The sequence below is a fragment of the Patiria miniata genome, unplaced genomic scaffold (genome assembly GCF_015706575.1).
Source record: "Patiria miniata isolate m_02_andy unplaced genomic scaffold, ASM1570657v1 HiC_scaffold_3, whole genome shotgun sequence".
Lineage (NCBI taxonomy): Eukaryota > Metazoa > Echinodermata > Asteroidea > Valvatida > Asterinidae > Patiria > Patiria miniata.
Window position 1 is genome coordinate 6,473,557 of NW_024037069.1, and position 20,791 is coordinate 6,494,347.

Here is a 20,791-nt window from a genome sequence, read left to right on the forward strand (position 1 = left end):
CGTGGCGCCTTTTCAGCTGCAGCCAGGTTGAAAGGTTAATGATCGTGATTATTGGGTATCATCACATGTCAATTGGGTATTTCTTCTGAGGCTGAACATCATCAGCGTACGGTGTGTACCGTAAGAAAGTGTATACTCTTCGGGGAAAGAGACCTCACTCTAGTATAGCCCTGCTCTAGCTGACGGATAGACGGTCTAATCATTGATGTGAAGATCCACATAATGGGTGAGCTGACAGTAATCCGATAGCATTATGATTATACTATGTACAATGTCTGTGGCAGGTTTGTGTGCATTGCCGCGGGAGGAAGTAAACATCCTATGGTTGATATATTTCTTCCACCGCACCTGTTCTTTGCTACATGGGACGAGTTGGTCTATACACCTAGGCCGGCCTGCACTGTCCCTTGCTCTATGAGTAGGTCAACGCGTCAGGAAAATGTTTCAGTTTCCGATACCTAACGATACCTAATTCAATGCGTAAGGTCAAATGTGAAGGGGGAACGTAGTGGGCCATATTTTCTAGATGGGGATCTTAATGGGCTTTAACAATCAAGCTCCCCAAACATTCAGAGCTCGCGGTGCCCCTATGCCCCTTTTCATTTCATATTTTTGCTGGTTTATGGGTTCTCATGGCCATTGCCAGGATTTTTTTCCGGGGGGGGGGGGCAAAGCAAATTTTCCCCCAAGATTCCTTCACTTTTTCATTATCATTCTTCCGAGCGTGAGCAGGGGAGCATTTGCCCGTACCCCCCTACCCCCTACCCACCCCCCCATCAAATTAACAGCAATATGGCTTTGCACCTATTTTCCCTTTTTTCCCCTCTTTTTTGGGGTTCGTTTTCCACGGGGGGGGGGGGGGGGCTCGTACCATACTTTCAATGGGGGCGTTATTCAAATCTGACGATTATTAACACTATATCACACAATAGTGACAGATACCCCATTTCCAAGCTGGCTCTTGTTGTCCATCTTGCTCTTTGTGTTTCTTTTACCTAGTTATATATAGAGAGAAAAATATCGCGAGAGGGGCACTTATGCTTTTGATGGCCAGTTCAGTGACCATTTTATTCGCGTGAAGAGCACTAATTTTTTTTTAGAGGCCACTTGGCCATATTGAGAGGGGTGCAATTGTAATGTTGCGAGCGGGGCACTAATTGTGCTTTCGAGGGGCAATTTTCCATCTCGATAAGTTATCGCGAGAGGAGCACTATTGTTTTTGATGGCACATTTTCCATCTCGAGAGGGGCACAATTTCATTATTGCGAGAGGGGTATTTGTGCTTGCGAGGGGTAGTTTTCCATCTCGAGAAGGTGCACAATCTTGTTAATGCGAGAGGGGTACTTGTGTTTTTGAGGGGCAGTTTTGCATTACAAGAGAGGAGACAACATTATTTGTAATTGTAGCGCGATCATATAATTATGCTTTCATACGTGTGCGTTTGAGGGGCCGTTTTGTTTTCATCTCGAGGGGCACATTCTTAACCGCAAGAGGGGCACTTTTGTTTGCCTGGGAAAAGGGGGGGGGGGGGGAGTCACCCGGTTCCGCCGCTCCTGACGCTAACTTTCAGTAAAGTGGATATTTAACTTTTCGAGAAGCAGTGCCCAAAAATAAAAACCCAAAGCATGCACAAACTTTTGATCACGAAACACGATTTCGTCGATAGCACTCTGTATTTCCATAACACAGTCAATTGACTGCTTTTTGGAAATCGCCAACATTTCTTGATTTCTTCTAAATGACAGCAAGCCAGACTCATGTCAAAGGGTGTTTGGTATCATGCGATGTTTATTTCAAATAAAAAATGTTGATAATAATTCGGTTATTTGGGATAAATGCAAATGTACTTTAAAATCGTCCCTCAATTTGCTTCTTTGGGTTTCATGACGGCCTGTTTTCACCTCCACGATTTTGCAGGGGAATATACGCCACGGCCCTCCATTCTATGTTTTATCGGACTCTTTCTCGCAAGCGTCTCGGGTCCCGTCGACTGCAAACCACCCAACATCCTTTTCATCTTGGCCGATGATTACGGTTTCCATGACATCGGTTACCATAGCTCCGAGATCGAGACACCCAACCTAAACCGGTTGGCCGCGGGGGGCGTCAGACTGGAGAACTACTACGTCCAGCCCATCTGCACGCCGACACGTAGCCAGCTGATGAGCGGCAAATATCAGGTAAAGGCTTCAAATGGGAACGAGGAAGCTGTATTAAAAATGGCGCCCACACGTACGTCGACAAGGGTTCAGACCAGTAAATAGGCCCAGAATTGCCTACGCCGGCCAAATCACGATTTGCATGCCCTCAAATTCTTCGGTATAAGAGCATTTTCTTGTGGGCCATGAACTTGAAGGTTTGTGAAAAAACTAAGGGGGAAGCCGTGCACAGGACTGTGAACTTGTATTTCTGTGAAATTTAGATGAAATTGGGCCCGAAAAGCGCTCTATTTTGCAATGGAACACATACATCGTTTTTTTGTAGGGGTCATCATCCTCGGATAGAAATTTCTCCCAAAAGTCATTGGATTAGCCCCTCCCCCCCCCCAAAAAAAAAAGAAAAAAAAAGAAAATATGAACAGAAAATGAAAGATGATGAAATTAGCTATGATTTGATGTGTGTCTTGAACACCTCAGAGAGTGTGAGTATTTTAAATAGTTTTGGGAATTGCGTGTAATTACCACTAAGGTCTAAGGCAGCCTAATTACTGATCTGGACCCACAACTGTCTTTGATGAACAAAAGATGCAGGCCTGGTTTCTTCAAGATCATTTAAACTTCCTTAAAAGACCTAGAGGTTTGCCATAAATTTACATTTGGAATACATTTTTACTAGAAAAAAGGGACTAAATTTCACTTGTCCTTTTAGTGTCTGTTTATTCGCTGTAATAATAAAAGTTGAACAATGTCAGGTTTCCACATCGGGCTTGCTCTGATATTCTTGTTGCAGTCTTATAGGGTTTTGTTCTTCGTCGACCTGATAAAGCACTACTAAAACTGCTATCTGAGGGGGGGGGGGGGAGCTCTTGGGAGGAAATATCACAAGCTTGCTGTGTACATTTTGAGCAGCGCCCTAAACGTCAAACTATCCTCCCAACTTCGATCCCAGGGTGTCGAGCAGTACGTTCCCACCACTACCTGCTCTCTCACCCTGGCATGGATCATTTGCATATCCACAATTGTTGGATACGTATGCAAAAGAGGACTAGTATGGGGCCTGCCTGTGCTTTACATAAGCCTTTGCTATTGTATCTGGTATCTGCGAAAACACGATTTTTTTTTCTAAGTTAAAATGTTACAATCTTATCCTGCAAATAGTAGTATCACATTTCATATAAATATATGAGCAAGTTGGAAAGGAAATTATTATTTTTGAGAAGGTATGGACGTAATCATTACAATGAACGTGATATTAAACACGTATTAAAAAAATACATGTTGGAAATAACACCAGCAAGTACACTTTATATATCCATTACCTGCTGCTGTCAAATCAGGATACAGGAAGCATGTTCCCAACCCAGGGCTTACTATTGGAAACGAAGTTGAAAATAATGTAAGCCCCGGGGACGAGGTTGATACCCTCCCCCTGCGTTTTGATTTTTCAGTGACCATAAGGTGCTTTGCCCCCTCCCCCTTAGATGGCGTCGCCCATAATGGTCAACGCAATCAAACCCTGCAGTTTTATTGCTTGCTCTTCAGATCCACACCGGGTTGCAGCACGGGATTATTACATTTGAACAACCCAGTTGCTTGCCTCTCGATGACGTCACTCTGGCCCAGAAACTCAAGGAGTCAGGGTACGCGACCCACATTGTAGGCAAATGGCACCTTGGGATTTACAAAAAGGCATGCTGGCCCACCCGCCGCGGGTTCGACAGCTACTTTGGTAAGGCCCTTCGTAGTGTGGAATCTTTGGTCTTGTTTACATTTTTGGGGTACAGATCACGAAAAAGCTGCATGTACATTTCTGTAGCTCAGTAATATTTTGTGATCCCGATCCCGCTGGTAATTTTGAATAAGAGGTCCTCGTGGCCCATACATGGGACAGAAAATTCACAATAAATGCTTTGCTGAAAGTTGTTTGAGCATTTTTTGTTCTTGCATAAACTGTACCTACCATAAGGCTACTTGCAAGGAAGCGAAGACTACTACACACATTCCGTAGCCGGAGGACTAGATTTGAGAGATAACGAAGACTCAGTATGGAACTACACTGGTTCCTATTCCACCACGCTGTTCACACAACGGGCCCAGGAGCTCCTGCGACGGCATAGTAGTCAGACACCGGACACGGTAAGATCGGATCGGACAACTTTCTCTTTAATTTGCCTTTAAGCGTACCGTCAATATCTGTCTACTTGACATATATATTGTTTTCGATTTCCTTTTCTATCCCTTCTTGTAACCCTCACCTTAATAAGGAGCTTGTGATTGGCGACTCTCATAAAAGAAAATCTTAATATTAAGAAAACGAAAGGCTTTTCAACTAAATTCAATGCCACCAAATATATTTACGTACTTCTTAACAAAATAAATAGCTTATTATTTATGAATAAATTGATTTTGTACTGGATATCTTTTTAAGAACTAACTTTTTCTATAACGTTGCAAGTCTCCCAATCTTCGAGGTTTAAGCCAGTTACCTTTCTTTTTGGTTCCTCTGTACAGCCGTTGTTCCTCTACCTGCCGTACCAAGCCGTCCACGAACCCTTGGAGGTACCCGAGCAGTACATGGTCCCGTACGCGCATATCACGGACAAAAAGAGGCGCATCTATGCCGGGATGGTAGCGTGTATGGATGAGGGGATCGGCAACATCACACAGACGATGGACCAGCTGGGACTGTGGAAAGATACAGTGCTCGTCTTCTCAACAGGTTCGTAAAAAAAGTCTTCTTGGAGATGGCGCATAAACTTGTATGCAGAATCAGTATTGTACATGTAGTACAGTGTTTATAATAGACTTTATTCTTGCACGAGTCGGCCATATTTGATCGAAAGCGAGGTAAACTCTCAATTTTAGGAACTTGCGAGTAGAAATGAAAGCAATGAAATAAAAGTTCATTACAAATTAATACCAGTCTGCTCTGATGAATAATTTAAAATTTGTAAATAATTAAACATGTCATTATGTTTTAAACCACATTAAAACAAAATAATCAATCACTCCAATCATAAAATAGTCTGGCATCATTTTATTCAACATTTTACAGTTTATGAAATTGATTCAGGGAACACGTTCACGAATGGCTTCCTTACGGTCCATCTGTACGGAGTTAAAACATCAATTTGGCTTAATGATGTTCTTGTTTTTAGTGGTTTTATCCTTACTCTGCACAGTTTAAGTTATGGGATTGTGAATTTTCTATTTTTGTCCATGTTTTTCCTCAACCTTTCAAACCAAACTCAGATAATGGAGGACAAATTTATGATGGCGGCAACAACTGGCCCCTGCGCGGGTGGAAAGGGAGTTTGTGGGAAGGCGGTATGCACGGCATAGGGTTCGTGCATAGCCCCCTCCTACCAGCCAAGGTACAAGGTACCATCAACAGGGAACTCATGCATGTCAGCGATTGGTTTCCCACGCTGGTTGCGGGCCTGGCTGGAGGGAGTTTGAACGGCACCAAACTGGACGGATATAACATGTGGAATACCATTAGGTAAGGCCTATTTGTACACTTTGTAAAGGAAATTGTGTGATCTTTGTGGAAAACGACAAATCAATGGGATTTTCCAAACTGTAATCTGAGAAGTCAGCTTAATGTTGGAGTTAGTGAAAGTCATCAAAATGGACTTCAAAAAGTGAAGGCCCTCGCCGGTACGTGCCTAAATTCTACTTTGGCAAAAATTTGTAGCATTTTTTTGCCTTCATACAGCTGAAAGGCATCCTTTTAAAATGGTATGTAGGCCTAACTATAAACTGATAATGAGGTAGATTTAACGAGAGAGTTTTGATCCTTGTTCTTCGAAAGCCATTTTCACGGCATTACTTTTTTTTTCTTCCTCCAATTACAGTCGTGGTGATCCGTCACCTCGTAAGGAAATCCTTCACAATATCGATCCGCTGTTTCCACGGCCTAAAACACACTCGATGTCTGTGATTGGAACGAAGGTGTTTAATGAGACCATTCGGGCGGCGATACGATCAGGCGACTGGAAGCTGATCACTGGATCGCCAGGTACTGGATTTATTTTATCCATTATATTTTCTTTTTGTCTTGTCTGAATGTATGGTCGTAAAGGGTCCATGACACGAATTGTTTTTAGGAACACATTTTGTGGAAGATTCTACTCCTAGTTTTAAATGTATATGAAAACTATTTGACATTCCTTTTTGGTTAATTTTATCAAAAAGTGCCTTTCTTTACACTTTCATATTTTTTCATGCTTTTTCCTGCGGGCGCTGTTGCTGTGATGTCATTTCAGGAAGACACTGTTCGGTTTAGGGGTTTCAAATTGTGAACCCAGAATTCATCGAAATTCATTGAAAACATTTGACAGAAAAGATTGTGCCCTGGCTTACTGCCATGTACTTTTAGAACATTTACAAATTTACCAAAATATCCAAAATTCTGGCAACTTTTGTGCTGAAACATTGAGGTTTCTGCCTGAAATGATATCACATTTTTGCTCATGAATATGGAAACTTGTATCAGCATAACACTAAAAAGGCGACTGAAAATAATTTGAGCTCGATCGAGCATAGGTTATTCACGAGGTATAGCTTTATAGTGTAGAGTTACCTAACTAGTACGATTCATCACGAGTCATCGGGGAATGTTGGGTCGGGGAATCAGACTTCTGTATTTTGACATTTTCATTTTTGTTCAACCTCTGACCTTGTTTAGGTAACAGCAGCTGGATTCCCCCTCCTGACTACGGATTTACCCCGGTCACCCAAATCGAAGCACCCGGTAAGATGGTGTGGTTGTTCAACATCACGGCAGACCCCAGCGAATACTACGACATGTCTTCCCAACGTCCAGACGTCGTGCAGCGCTTGATGCAGAGGCTGCAGTACTACTACGAGGGTGCAGTACCGGTGTTTTACCCGCCGAACGACCCCAGGGCTAATCCCAAGTATCACAATGGCACCTGGAGTAATTGGGAGTAAATTCCCCTTTTTCATATCAAGTTAGTTTATAAAGAACTTTTTCGTTTCCACATTTAGCAATAGGCCAACTGCATTTTATACCTCATCAAATGTAAGTAAGATTTTGGACCTAATTAATTTTTCTGATTTTCTAAAATGTATGAATATGAACCTGTAACGTCAACTTTGATAGTGGCCTTATGGTGATGGAGTCAATAATTACGTAAAATTTGATAAAAAGAGTATTTTGATCAATTCGTTACAATTCTAATACGGGAAGAAGTACAATGCTGGTTTATGTATATATTTGTTCTTGTACTCTATGGATTTTAGTGCACTATAGGAAACATGAATGAGTCCAGTGTATAGTGTGAAATTTGGACTCTATAAAATATGGACTTATTGGTTGTGCGCATGTCTAATTGGAACGTGTGAGTCCACATAAGGTGAAAGAGATCAGATTTCATAGGAGTCAAAATTTCATATGAAACTGCGTTCCACAAATTTTGGAATATTAGTTTTCTTGTTTTATTCCACAAAAAGGAACACACCCATTACCCTGGTGAGGGTTACATCAAAAGGTTTAAATAATACAATTCAAGTTTAAATCATGATACAGGAGTTAGCTAACAGCATATATTTATTTTGATATTAATTATACTCTTAGTTCTACGCTGCACGTGATTTACGCATTGGCAGAAACATTAATTAAAAGATGGGCCTATTTCATTTCTTTGTTCTTGTGGACTAGCTGTAATAGTAATATTTCCTAATTATCGTGGTCATATTTGACAAACTGTTTTATTAAAAAAAAACCACGTGTGCTTTACCACTTCTATGTTATCGGCTCTGTTAATAACGCATTGCAGTGTTGAGCACATGATCACATCATTTTTGTATACATTTTAAATCCGTCGGCGGATATGGGTCGCTTGTTTTGAGGTTGGTCCCCATGATTTTCTTACTTGGAGATCAGTGGTGCAGGCGCGGTTCTAGAACAAATATTTTTTTTGGGGGGGGGGCTAGCAGGGTGGATCCAGAATTTTTTTCAGGGAGGCGTGCTGAAATGTAGACCGGTTATTTTCTTCAGACACTTAGGCCTCCGAAAATCAATAAGGGGGAGGGGGGGGGGGCTCATGCCATATTTTCAATGGGGAGCACCAGTAAAATCCTAAAATCATTCACACTATATTAAATACAAATCTGCTTCGAGCCATCCAGTCAATGTACTCAGGAACCCGAGCCAAAGTGGTCACTCCCGATGGAAACACAGACGAGTTCAACATCTTGGCAGGAGTCATGCAGGGCGATACCCTCGCCCCATTCATATTCATCGTTATTCTTGACTTTGCCCTCAGACGAGCTATAAGCGGACACGAGGTAGATCTTGGATTCACACTGATACCAAGGAGATCGAGCCGCTATCCCGCAGTCGCCCTGACTGACCTCGTTTTTGCGGATGACATCAGCCTCCTCTCTAACTCCACTTCCCAGGCACAGGAGCTTCTGACACGTGTGGAGATGGAATGTAGCCGGGTGGGTCTCTCACTCAATGCCAGAAAGACAAAGGTGGTCACTTACAACGTCCCAGACCATGCATCCCTTACTACCCTAGAGGGCCGCCCTCTCAAGGAAGTCAGCGACTTCAAGTATCTAGGATCATGGGTCGACTCCTCTGAGCACGACATCCGCATTAGGAAAGCCCTTGCCTGGAAGGCTCTACATGGGATGAAAACCATATGGAGCTCTAACATGTCAAGGGATGTCAAGATCAGTTTCTTCCAGGCCACGGTGGAGTCCATCATGCTATATGGATGTGAGTGCTGGACCTTAACAACGACCCTTCAGAAGTCCCTCGACGGTTGTTACACCAGAATGTTGGGGAGGGTGCTCAACATCGACTGGAGAAACCACGTGTCTAATAACACCCTTTACGGCATGCTACCTAGGATCTCACAGAAGATCGCATACAGGCGGATGGGCATGGCAGGGCACTGCTGCAGACACCCTGAGCTACCAGCAAGCCGTCTGGTGCTGTGGGAACCGACTCATGGGGTGAAGCGGAGGGGAAGACAGAGGACGAGCTATGTCGGGATTCTGAGGAGAGATGCCGGGACTGAGACCACAACAGAGTTGGCTGCTTGTATAAAGGATAGAGAGGATTGGAAACGCCGCAGGGGATCCCGCCTGCGGGCGACATGATGAACTACAAATGCACCCTTGTCACGACTATTTCTTTAGGGGGAGACCGTTCGCATGTACATTACAATCCTTCTTTTTGCTGATGCATTTTTTTTTTACGGAATTTTTTTTTGGGGGGGGGGGGGGCTAGACAAAATTTTGGGGGGCTAAAGCCCCCCCAAGCCCCCCCCCCCGTAGAACCGCGCCTGCAGTGGTGGGTGCCTGGGAACCGTCAGCAGCGTCCTCTATGGCGTTTTGACGAGCGTTACTGAGTATCAATGTGGCGCGCTCTTTCATCTCATCCATTCGTACCCTCCAAGTGTGTTTCCCATCGAACTTTCCATGTCGAGACCCTTGATATATCGTTTGGGACCATTCCAAGAGCAATGCAGGTGTATGGGTGGCGAACTTCAAATCCGAATAAATCTGGGCGTCTCAACCCCCCCCCCCCCCCCCCCGCCAAAAAGACTGAACTTTTACACCCTAGTCAAATCCTTTAAAAACGCCTGGATCGTGCTCTTATATGACTTGCGATCTCGTTTCAGTGTCTCTGGCTTTGATTAAAAATTGAATCTGGTGTCACATGAAATTTGGACTCATGGCAGGCGGGGTACCCCTCTGTCACATATCGTGCTGGGTATACAATGAGCAGAGGCTATTTCGCATCGGAAAGCTTTAAGCATATGACACATGTGTGCATCTGTCGTCAAAATATGATGCATGTCGTAGTAGCCGGCCGCATAGGGCCAACGTCTCCCGCGCGTACTTGCAGCATACAACTTGGAAGTGCTGCATCGTTCTTACCATTTTATTGTGAGAATGTAAGATGCACGTTGTAAACTAGTTTCCATAAAGATGATGATACGTCTTCTGCACTCTGGAACTTGCATCATTTCCATGGTCCGTTGTCACTATACTTTTTTTGCCGCGAAATGATACGTCGCAAAAAAGGCAGCCACGGCGTAAACCACCCACAAACCTCTACTAAAGCAATACATTTGCCCCTCCCCCCCCCCACACTTTGCTTTTTATATCAAATGTGCGGTGGAAACTTTTTGGACCCACTTTTTCGGGGAACAGAAACAAAATGTGGCTCTTCAAAAATATTGTGTTGTGTGTTCTGGATGCGGCCATGATGATGCCCATTCGGTAGACGTACACCTCGCCTCGGAAATGGATGGCAGTATAGGGACCATTATGGTAGGCGTATACCGGATACGTAGGCCTATCTATGGCTAGGTGGCTCGGGAAGAAAGTTGCCTGTTAAACCACCACGGTCACACATTGTCAAAGTGCAGGTCACATCAAAATGTTGAGATGTATAGGCCTAGATTATGTATAGTCATAGGTTGGTGAAACACCACCACAAAATGGGCCTCTACTAATTAGCAAGTTTTTTCCCCCGAGCCGATAAGTATCCCTCATCATTTTCTAATGGTCCGAAATATAATTGACCTGTCGCCGTTTCAGAGTTAGCCACGCCCCTTAGACAACCGTATGGATGTTTTTGTACACCTGTAAGTTTTGTTTGTCTCGAATTTGCGCGTTCCGCGTCTGTGTGTATATATCATGTAATTGGACAATATTTTTTGACGCGATTTTACAGCGATAGGTCAATTAATGGTCTTCAAGAATTATACCTGGCTATCCAGTGATCAACTTCCAGTCGCCCAATCGTATCGCCGCCCGAATGGTCTCATTAAACACCTTCGTTCCCATCACAGGCATCGAGTGTGTGGTGGGCGGGGCATACAGCGGATCGATATTGTGCAGGAGTACGAGGCGACGGATCACCACGGCTGTAATTGGCGGCAGAAAAAAGTAATGCTGTGATGTGATGATGGCTTTTGAAGAAAAATGTTTTTTTTTGTCTGTGTGTTTACGGCACTCCATGCTGTTTAGAAAGGATGCTGATATAATACATGAAGAAGTAAAATTTAAACCACAGTATAATTTCCAAACAATTGTTTAGTTCTTTTCGATGTTTTTTTTATAAAGCCAACTTAGGCTTACTTCTCAGAATTGTGTTTGGAAATTCAAATAAACTTCCGATTCAAATACTTTTGCCCAATGCTCAGAAAATTTTAAATTTAACAGAAGCATTTTGATCAACTCACTACAGTTGTGTTGCTATACATGTAACTAGTTCACTTGAACAAAAGTCAAAAGGTAACAAGAATTTGTTTTCCAAAGCGTACCTTATGGTATTCCACATATTATATCCGTCAAGTTTGGTGCCGTTCAAACTCCCTCCAGCCAGGCCCGCAACCAGCGTGGGAAACCAATCGCTGACATGTATGAGTTCCCTGTTGATGGTACCTTGTACCTTGGCTGGTAGGAGGGGGCTATGCACGAACCCTATGCCGTGCATACCGCCTTCCCACAAACTCCCTTTCCACCCACGCAGGGTCCAGTTGTTGCCGCCTTCATAAATTTGTCCTCCATTACTGAATTTGGTTTGAAAGGTTGTGGAAAAACATGGACAAAATCATTTAATCCACAAACGTCCTCACTTCACACATCCTGGCCTTGTCCACCACCACAGCACACTCTGTTAATATGAACATTATGAACTGGTGCAACCTTGTCGTCACGTCCGTACTTCATTGTCGTTGTTCACAATGCCATGGCGCCTTTTCAGCTGTAGCCAGGTTACTATTATTGGGTATCATCACATGTCAATTGTGTATTTCTTCTAAGGCTGAACACCATCAGCGTACGTGTGTACCGTAAGAAAGTGTACACTCTTTGGGGAAAGAGACCTCACTCTAGTCTCTTTAGCCCTGCTCTAGCTGACGGATAGACGGTCTAATTATTGATGTGAAGATCCACATAATGGGTGAGCTGACAGTAATCCGATAGCATTATGATTATGTACAATGTCTGTGGCAGGTTTGTGTGCATTGGCGCGGGAGGAAGTAAACAGAAGATGTATGGATATATTTCTTCCACCGCACCTGTTCCTTGATATATGGGTACGAGTAGGTCTATACGCTTAGGCCTGCACTGTTCCTTGCTCTATGGGTAGGTCAACGCGTCAGGAAAATGTTTTAGTGCCCCGCTCGCAACTTTACAATCGTGCCCCTCTCAAGATGGTAAACTGGCCCCTAAACAAAATATAGTGCTCTTCACGTGAAAAACAACATGGTTACTGAACAGGCCATCAAAAGCAACAGTACCCCTCTCGCGATATTTTTTGTTTCTATATATAACTCGGTATAAGAAACACGAAGAGCAAAATGTACAACAAGAGCCAGCTTGGTTTAATAAAGGGTATCTGTCACTATTGTGTGATATAGTGTTAATAATCGTCAGATTTGAACATCTTTAAGTGGACTACACCAAGTGCCCGATATGTTGAAAAAGTCGTTCAGCCGTTTAAGTCTGTGCCATAAGCGCTGCCTGGCATATCACAGCAAGTCCCATTAACATAAGGAAATACTGGGGAACTATAAAGGTTAGTTTGAACTCTACTTTCGTCCACGCAACGAAGCGAATGCGAAACGAAATTTCCTAATGTCCTTTGTTTCATTCTGCCATCTGATGTTGATATAAATCCCTACAATGTGCTTCATTTAAGGAGATTGAAAACCATGGCCGGGTTATTGGCCGCTACCTGGCTTGATCTGCATCAACGTTTTATCGACCTGCACAGCATGAAGTTGTTAACAAAAATTATCAATCCCAGGTTATATCTGCATCCTGTTGTCAGATCTTTCAGACTGCTGCAACTGCCCCCGACTTGGGACGGGCGGTGGTGGGTTGAGCACTTTGGTCCCGGGAACCCTCCCTCTCCAGATGCAGCAACTGTCATGACATAGGAGACATTGTCATCGTCGGTAGAGAGTACTCCTTTTTTATAATTCAGACTGGGAACTGTTGGTATGAGTGACGTACACCAACGTGTTAAGCCATTACCACTTATGTTACCTAATAGGCCCTTTATCTAGGCCCTACTAGGCAGAGCTTGCACTGCTGGAATCTGTTGTTGTGCAAGATTCATTCGTGGCATGGCTGGTCAGAGGAACCAGTGTTGAGGGGCAGTTTTGCATTACGAGAGAGGAGACACATTTATTTGTAGCGCGATCATGTAATTATGCTTTCATACGTATGCGTTTGAGGGGCAGTTTTGTTTTTATCTCGACGGGGCACAGTAAACCGCTAGAGGGCGGGCTCTTTGTTGTTGAGAAAGGGGGGGGGGGATGCTGCTCCGAGGCTCCGCCGCCCCTGCCGCAAATTTCACTGAAGAACATGTAACTAATATATATTTTGATCAGAGCAGTAGGAAGAAGCACGGTGGCTGTGTTACCTCTTGCAACTGATAGGCGTGACATAAATGAAAGCGTCTATCCACAATTCTTCTTTATCTTCTTCCCCTGAAAAAAAAGATGCCTCTCAAATTGAAAATTGTCTTCAAGACAGGCGTTTTGTGCCAGCTAATTTTGCTACAATCGAACAGCTCCAAGGCAAATCGGAGCACTTGCTTTTCAACCAGGTGCATTTCAAATAAAAGAACACCACTCGAAATCCCAAGAAGTATGTTCAAAATCTAACCCGTTGAATTTCAGTAACTAAGTGGATATTTAACTTTTTGAGAAACAGTGCCCCCAAAGCACTGCACAAAGCATGCACAAACTTTTGATCACGAAACACGATTTCGTCGATAGCACTCTGTATTTCCATAACGCAGTCAATTGACTGCTTTTTGGAAATCGCCCACATTTCTTGATTTCTTCTAAATGACAGCAAGCCAGACTCATGTCAAGGGTGTTTGGTATCATGCGATGTTTATTTCAAATAAAAAATGTTGATAATAATTCGGTTATTTGGGATAAATGCTAATGTACTTTAAAATCGTCCAGCAATTTGCTTCTTTCGGTTTCACGACGGCCTGTTTTCAAATCCACGATTTTGCAGGGGAATATACGCCACGGTCCTCCATTCTATGTTTTATCGGACTCTTTCTCGCAAGCGTCTCGGGTCCCGTCGACTGCAAACCACCCAACATCCTTTTCATCTTGGCCGATGATTACGGTTTCCATGACATCGGTTACCATAGCTCCGAGATCGAGACACCCAACCTGAACCGGTTGGCCGCCGGGGGCGTCAGACTAGAGAACTACTACGTCCAGCCCATCTGCACGCCGACACGTAGCCAGCTGATGAGCGGCAAATATCAGGTAAAGGCTTCAAATGGGTACGAGGAAGCTGTATTAAAAATGGCGCCCACACGTACGTCGACAAGGGTCCAGACCGGTAAATTGGCCCAGAATTGCCTACGCCGGCCAAATCACGATTTGCATGCCCTCAAATTCTTCGGTATAAGAGCATTTCTTTTGTGGGCCATGAACTTGAAGGTTTGTGAAAAAAACTAAGGGGGAAGCCGTGCACAGGACTGTGAGCTTGTATTTCTGTGAAATTTGGATGAAATTGGGCCCGAAAAGCGCTCTATTTTGCAATGGGGCACAGACATCGTTTTGATATCGTTTTCACGACCTCTTGACTTTTGTACAGACTTCTTAACAAACGAGCTTACCGTGATCGTGGGCATTCCAAGTCTGATACAGCAGCGAGTACCGCTATGCATGTGTACATTTTGAGCAGCGCCCTTAAACGTCAAACTATCCCCTCCCAACCTCGATTCCAGAGTGTCGAGCAGTACGTTCCCATCACTACCTGCTCTCTTACCCTGGAATGGATCATTTGCATATCCACAATTGTTAAATACGTATGCAAAAGAGGAATAGAATGATGCCTGCCTGTGCTTTACATAAGCCTTTGCATCTGGTGTCTGGGGTAAAAACAGAATCAATTCGTCTCGACGTGAGTTGCGAAAACACGATTTTTCGAAGTTAAAATGTAACAATCTGATCCAGCAAAAACGCAGTATCACATTTCATACTTATATGAGCAAATTGGAAAGGAAATGATTATTTAGAGAAGGTAATTGTTTAATATCACGTTCATTGTAATTATTACGTCCATAATATCACGTTCATTGTAACTATTACGTCCATACCAGGTATGGACGTAATAATTACAATGAACGTGATATTAAACACGTAATACACGTTGGAAATAACAACACCAAGTACACTTTACATATCCATTACCTGCTAATTGCGCTGTCATTCATTATACAAGAAGCATGTTCCCAAAAATCCCAACCCAGGGCTTACTGTTGGAAACGAGGTTGAAAAATAATGTAAGTTTTGGGGACGAGGTTGATTCCCTCCCACTGCGTTTTGATTGTTCAGTGACCATTAGGTGCTTTGCCCCCTCCCCCTAAGATGGCGCCGCCCATAATGGTCAACGCAATCAAACCCTGCAGTTTTATTGCTTGCCCTTCAGATCCACACCGGGTTGCAGCACGGGAATATTGAACTTGAACAACCCAGTTGCTTGCCTCTCGATGACGTCACTCTGGCCCAGAAACTCAAGGAGTCAGGGTACGCGACCCACATCGTAGGCAAATGGCACCTTGGGATTTACAAGAAGGCATGCTGGCCCACCCGTCGCGGGTTCGACAGCTACTTCGGTAAGGCCCTTCGTAGTGTGGAATCTTTGGTCTTGTTGACATAGGGATACAGATCACCAAAAAGCTGTACATTTCTGTAGCTCAGTAATAGTTTGTGATCCGGATCCCGCTGGTAATTTTGAATAAGAGGTCTTCGCAGCCTGTACATGGGACAGAAAATTCACAATAAATACTTTGCTGAAAGTTGTTTGAGCATTTTTTTCTTACATAAACTGTACCTATCATAAGGCTACCTGCAAGGAGCTGAAGACTACTACACACATTTCGCATTTCGTGGACTAGATTTGCGAGATAACGACGACTCAGTATGGAACTACACTGGTTCCTATTCCACCACGCTGTTCACACATCGGGCCCAGGAGCTCCTGCGACGGCATAGTAGTCAGACACCGGACACGGTAAGATCAGGGGCCAATTTCATAGAGCTGCTTAAGCACAAAATTTGCTTAAGCACAAAAACGTTTTGCTTCATAGAATCAGGTTACCGGCCAAAACTCCATGCGATTGTTATGCTAGGTAAACAACCGCTAAATACCAGTCACAAGCAATGTACATCGCATGGAGTTTTGGCCGGTAACCTTATTTTACTAAGCAATGTTTGTTTTCGTGCACAAGCAAATGTGCTTAAGCAGCTCAATAAAATTGGGCCCAGATCTGACAACTTTCTCTTAAAATGTGCCTTTATATGTGCCTTAATATAATTAAGAAAACACAAGGCTTTTCAACTAAATTCAATGCCACCAAATTATTTCCGTACTTAGCACATTATTTATGAATACATTAATTTTGTACTGGATATCTTTTTAAGAACTAAAGTTTTCTATAATGCTGCAAGTCTCCCAATCTTCGAGGTTTAAGCCAGTTACCTTTCTTTTTGGCTCCTCTGTATAGCCGTTGTTCCTATACCTGCCATACCAAGCCGTCCACGAACCCTTGGAGGTACCCGAGCAGTACATGGTCCCGTACGCGCATATCACGGACAAAAAGAGGCGAATCTATGCCGGGATGGTAGCGTGTATGGATGAGGGGATCGGCAACATCACACGGACGATGGACCAGCTGGGACTGTGGAAAGATACAGTGCTCATCTTCTCAACGGGTTCGTAAAAAAAGTCTTCTTGAAGATGGCGAATAAGTTTGTATGCAGAATCAATACATGAAGTAACACAATGTCTATAATAGACTTTATTCTTGCACGGGTCGGCCATATTTAATTGAAAGCGAGGTAAACTCTCCATTTTAGGAACTTGCGAGTAGAAATGAAAGCAATGAAATGAAAGTTCATTACAAATTAATACCGGTCTGCTCTGATGAATAATTTAAAATTTGTATTTAATTAAACATGTCATAATGTTTTAAACCACATTTCAAAAATTAATCAAAGCGAGGCTTGGAACTCACTCCAATCGTATAATAGTCTGGCACCATCCCATTCAACTTTTTACAATTAATGAAATAGATTCAGTGAACACGATCAACAAATTGCTTCCTCGTGATTACAGGGAATATACATCATTTGCTTTTGCTGTAATTTTCAGAAATGGATGGAATTGGGGGGTTGGAAATATATAGCAAATATAGTGACACTGACTTTTTTTGAGGTTTTGGGTTCGAAAATGCTATAAAAACCAAGAAAAACAATCATTTTCCTGTAGTCTGTTTCCCTGACTCCATATAAGAAGAAACAGAGCAGTTTACATACATTGGGGAATTGTAAGGTCAGGGAACCAGTATAGCTGGCTTGTACCCGTTCATAGGTGTGTAATCGATTGCAAACAAGTGCGATGGTCAATTGGGGCCAGTATTTGAAAAAAAGCCAGTTTTTTCCAACGCTGGTCGGCCGACCAGCGTTGGAAATTGATACAAAAATACCACTTTTCTTGAAAATGACAGTATACCAGGTGCCATGATTTTACAGGATGCTTTACACTGTCATTCACTAACAGTCCAGCAAGGTATTTCAAAATGATTTGGTAGTTTTATTTTTTGATGTTTGCAAATGTTGTATTTTCCCTTTAAGTGTAGTACCTTCCATCTGTATGGAGTTAAAACATCAATTGGGCTGAATGATACTCATGTTTTAGTGGTTTTTATCCTAACTCTGCACAGTTTTAAGTTATGGGATTGTGAATTTTCTGTTTTTGTCCATGTTTTTCCTCAACCTTTCAAACCATATTCAGATAATGGGGGACAAATTTATCAAGGCGGCAACAACTGGCCCCTGCGCGGGTGGAAAGGGAGTTTGTGGGAAGGCGGTATGCACGGCATAGGGTTCGTGCATAGCCCCCTCCTACCAGCCAAGGTACAAGGTACCATCAACAGGGAACTCATACATGTCAGCGATTGGTTTCCCACGCTGGTTGCGGGCCTGGCTGGAGGGAGTTTGAACGGCACCAAACTGGACGGATATAACATGTGGAATACCATTAGGTAAGGCCTATTTGTACACTTTGTAAAGGTAATGGTGTGACCTTCGTGGAAAACGACAAATCAATGGGATTTTTCAAACTGTAATCTGAGAAGTCAGCTTAAAGTTGGAGTCAGTGAAAGTCATCAATATGAACTTAAAAACGTGAAGGCCCTCGCCGGTACTTACCTAAATTCTACTTTAACATATATTGGAACATTTTAAGCATTCATGTTGGTTGTAAAGCATCCTTTTGAAACGGCATGTATGCCTAACTATTTACTGATGATGCGGTAGACTTAACGAGGGAGGTTTTGATCATTGTTCTTTGAAAGCCATAATCACGGCATTACTTTTATTCTTCCTTCAATTACAGCCGTGGTGATCCGTCGCCTCGCAAGGAAATCCTTCACAATATCGATCCGCTGTTTCAACGGCCCAATAAAACACACTCGATGCCTGTGATGGGAACGAAAGTGTTTAATGAGACCATTCGGGCGGCGATACGATCGGGCGACTGGAAGCTGATCACTGGATCGCCGGGTACTGGATTTATTTCATCCATTATATTTTCTTTTTTTGTCTTGTTTGAGTGCATGGTCGTAAAGGGTCCATGACACGAATTTGTTTTAGGAACACATTTTGTGGAAGTTTCTACTCCTAGTTTTAAATGTATATGAAAACTGTTTGACATTCCTTTTTGGTTAATTTTATTAAAAAGTGCCCTTCTTCAAACTTTTATATTTTTTCATGCTTTTTCCTGCGGGCGCTGTTGCTGTGATGTCATTTCAGGAAGACACTGTTCAGTTTAGGAGTTTCAAATTGTGAACACAGATTTTCATTGAAAACATTTGTAAGAAAAGATTGTGCACGGGCTTACAGCCATGTACTACCACAACAACGAATCAACAAAGAAAAGAACATTTACAAATTAGGCAAAATATCCAAAATTCTGGCAACTTTTAGTGCTGAGACATTGAGGTTTCTGCCTGAAATGACATCGCTCTTTTGCTAATGAATATGGAAACTTGTATCAGCATAATACCAAAAAGGCACCAGAATACGCTCAAAATTCGCAATACAAAACTGAAAATAATTTGAGCTCGATCGAAGGCATAGGTTAATCACGAGGTATTGCTTAGTGTGGTGCTACCTAACTAGTACGATTCATCACGAGTCGTCGGGGAATGTTGGGGTCGGGGAATCAGACTTCTGTATTTTGACATTTCCATTTTTGTTTAACATCTGACCTTGTTTAGGTAACAGCAGCTGGATTCCCCCTCCTGACTACGGATTTACCCCGGTCACCCCAATCGAAGCACCCGGTAAGATGGTGTGGTTGTTCAACATCACGGCAGACCCCAGCGAATACTACGACATGTCTTCCCAACGTCCAGACGTCGTGCAGCGCTTGATGCAGAGGCTGCAGTACTACTACGAGGTTGCAGTGCCGGTGTTTTACCCGCCGAACGACCCCAGGGCTAATCCCAAGTATCACAATGGCACCTGGAGTAATTGGGAGTAAATTCCCCTTTTTCTTATCAAGTTAGTTTATAAAGAACTTTTTCGTTTCCACATTTAGCAGTAGGCCAACTGCGTTTTATACCTCATCAAATGTAAGTAAGATTTTGTACCTAATTAATTTTTCTGATTTTCTAAAATGTATTAATATGAACCTGTAACGTCAACTTTGATAGTGGCCTTATGGTGATGGAGTCAATAATTACGTAAAATTTAATAAGAAGAGTATTTTGATTAATTCGTTACAATTCTAAAACGGGAAGAAGTACAATGCTGGTGTATGTATATATTTGTTCTTGTACTCTATGGATTTTAGTGCACTATAGGAAAAATAAACCCTGGCGAGGGTTACAACAAAAGGTTTAAATAACACAATTACAATTCAAGTTTAAATCATGACAGCATATTCATTTTAATACTCCTAGTGCTACGCTGCACGTTGTTTACGCATTGGCAGAAACATTAATTAGTCAAACTGACGGGCCTATTTCATTTCTTTGTTCTTTTGGACTATAATAGTAATATTTCCTAAATTTCGTGGTCATATGTGACAAACTGTTTTATTAAAATAAAAAGCACGTGTGCTTTACCACTTCTATGTTATCGCCTCTGTTAATAACGCATTGCAGTTTTGAGCACATGATCACATCATTTTTGTATACATTTTAAATCCGTCGGCGGATATGGGTACACACCGGTAAATCGATCCGCCAAGCTCATGAATAAAAGTTATACCCTCAAAATATTCTATATTAGAGAGTTCTGAGCGCCGTAAAATTGGGGAATTGAAGAGATATGGTAGTGAACCTCTGGCCCGGACTTGGGGCTTCCAATTCTGAGCATTTTGGATGCTATTGGGCTCGAAAGTGGCGCTATTTTGCCATGTTGTGGAGGGATCGTTTTTCAAGATGGCTACTTTTCCGCTTTGGGGAAAATAGGGGTCGTCTTCTTTGCGTGAAAATATCTCGAAAAGTCAATGGTCAACCCACCATAAATTGAAAAGAAAATGAAAGATGACACATTGATCATCATTTTCTGTGCAGCTTGAAT

General features: G+C 42.7%; 2 protein-coding genes across 3 annotated transcripts; both read left to right on the forward strand.

Moving 5' to 3' along the window:
* Positions 1 to 8: 8 nt before the first annotated feature.
* On the forward strand, positions 9 to 20,333 carry LOC119737197 (arylsulfatase B-like). Of its 2 annotated transcripts, XR_005272349.1 has the most exons (9): positions 9 to 226; positions 1,918 to 2,180; positions 3,702 to 3,888; positions 4,126 to 4,295; positions 4,671 to 4,878; positions 5,412 to 5,661; positions 6,017 to 6,180; positions 6,850 to 7,675; positions 20,102 to 20,333. XR_005272349.1 is itself a non-coding variant. In XM_038211376.1 (8 exons), the coding sequence occupies exons 1-8, from the start codon at positions 223 to 225 to the stop codon at positions 7,113 to 7,115; spliced, it is 1,512 nt and encodes a 503-aa protein (XP_038067304.1). In that variant the 5' UTR covers positions 9 to 222; the 3' UTR covers positions 7,116 to 7,926. The 2 variants fall into 2 exon arrangements, 1 of the variants encoding a protein (XP_038067304.1); XM_038211376.1 differs by lacking the exon at positions 20,102 to 20,333 and having other exon boundaries at positions 6,850 to 7,926.
* LOC119737196 (arylsulfatase B-like) lies at positions 12,014 to 20,333 on the forward strand. The gene is made up of 8 exons (XM_038211375.1): positions 12,014 to 12,114; positions 14,193 to 14,455; positions 15,627 to 15,813; positions 16,042 to 16,211; positions 16,705 to 16,912; positions 17,994 to 18,243; positions 18,597 to 18,763; positions 19,480 to 20,333. The coding sequence occupies exons 1-8, from the start codon at positions 12,111 to 12,113 to the stop codon at positions 19,743 to 19,745; spliced, it is 1,515 nt and encodes a 504-aa protein (XP_038067303.1). The 5' UTR covers positions 12,014 to 12,110; the 3' UTR covers positions 19,746 to 20,333.
* Positions 20,334 to 20,791: the final 458 nt, after the last annotated feature.

Excerpts from the sequence above, each read along its gene's own strand:
- LOC119737197 (XM_038211376.1), top strand. Across the intron at positions 3,889-4,125 it reads CGGGTTCGACAGCTACTTTG|GCTACTTGCAAGGAAGCGAA; the intron begins GTAAGGCCCTTC and ends ACCTACCATAAG. Across the intron at positions 4,879-5,411 it reads AGTGCTCGTCTTCTCAACAG|ATAATGGAGGACAAATTTAT; the intron begins GTTCGTAAAAAA and ends AACCAAACTCAG.
- LOC119737196 (XM_038211375.1), top strand. Across the intron at positions 14,456-15,626 it reads TGATGAGCGGCAAATATCAG|ATCCACACCGGGTTGCAGCA; the intron begins GTAAAGGCTTCA and ends CTTGCCCTTCAG. Across the intron at positions 16,212-16,704 it reads GTAGTCAGACACCGGACACG|CCGTTGTTCCTATACCTGCC; the intron begins GTAAGATCAGGG and ends TCCTCTGTATAG.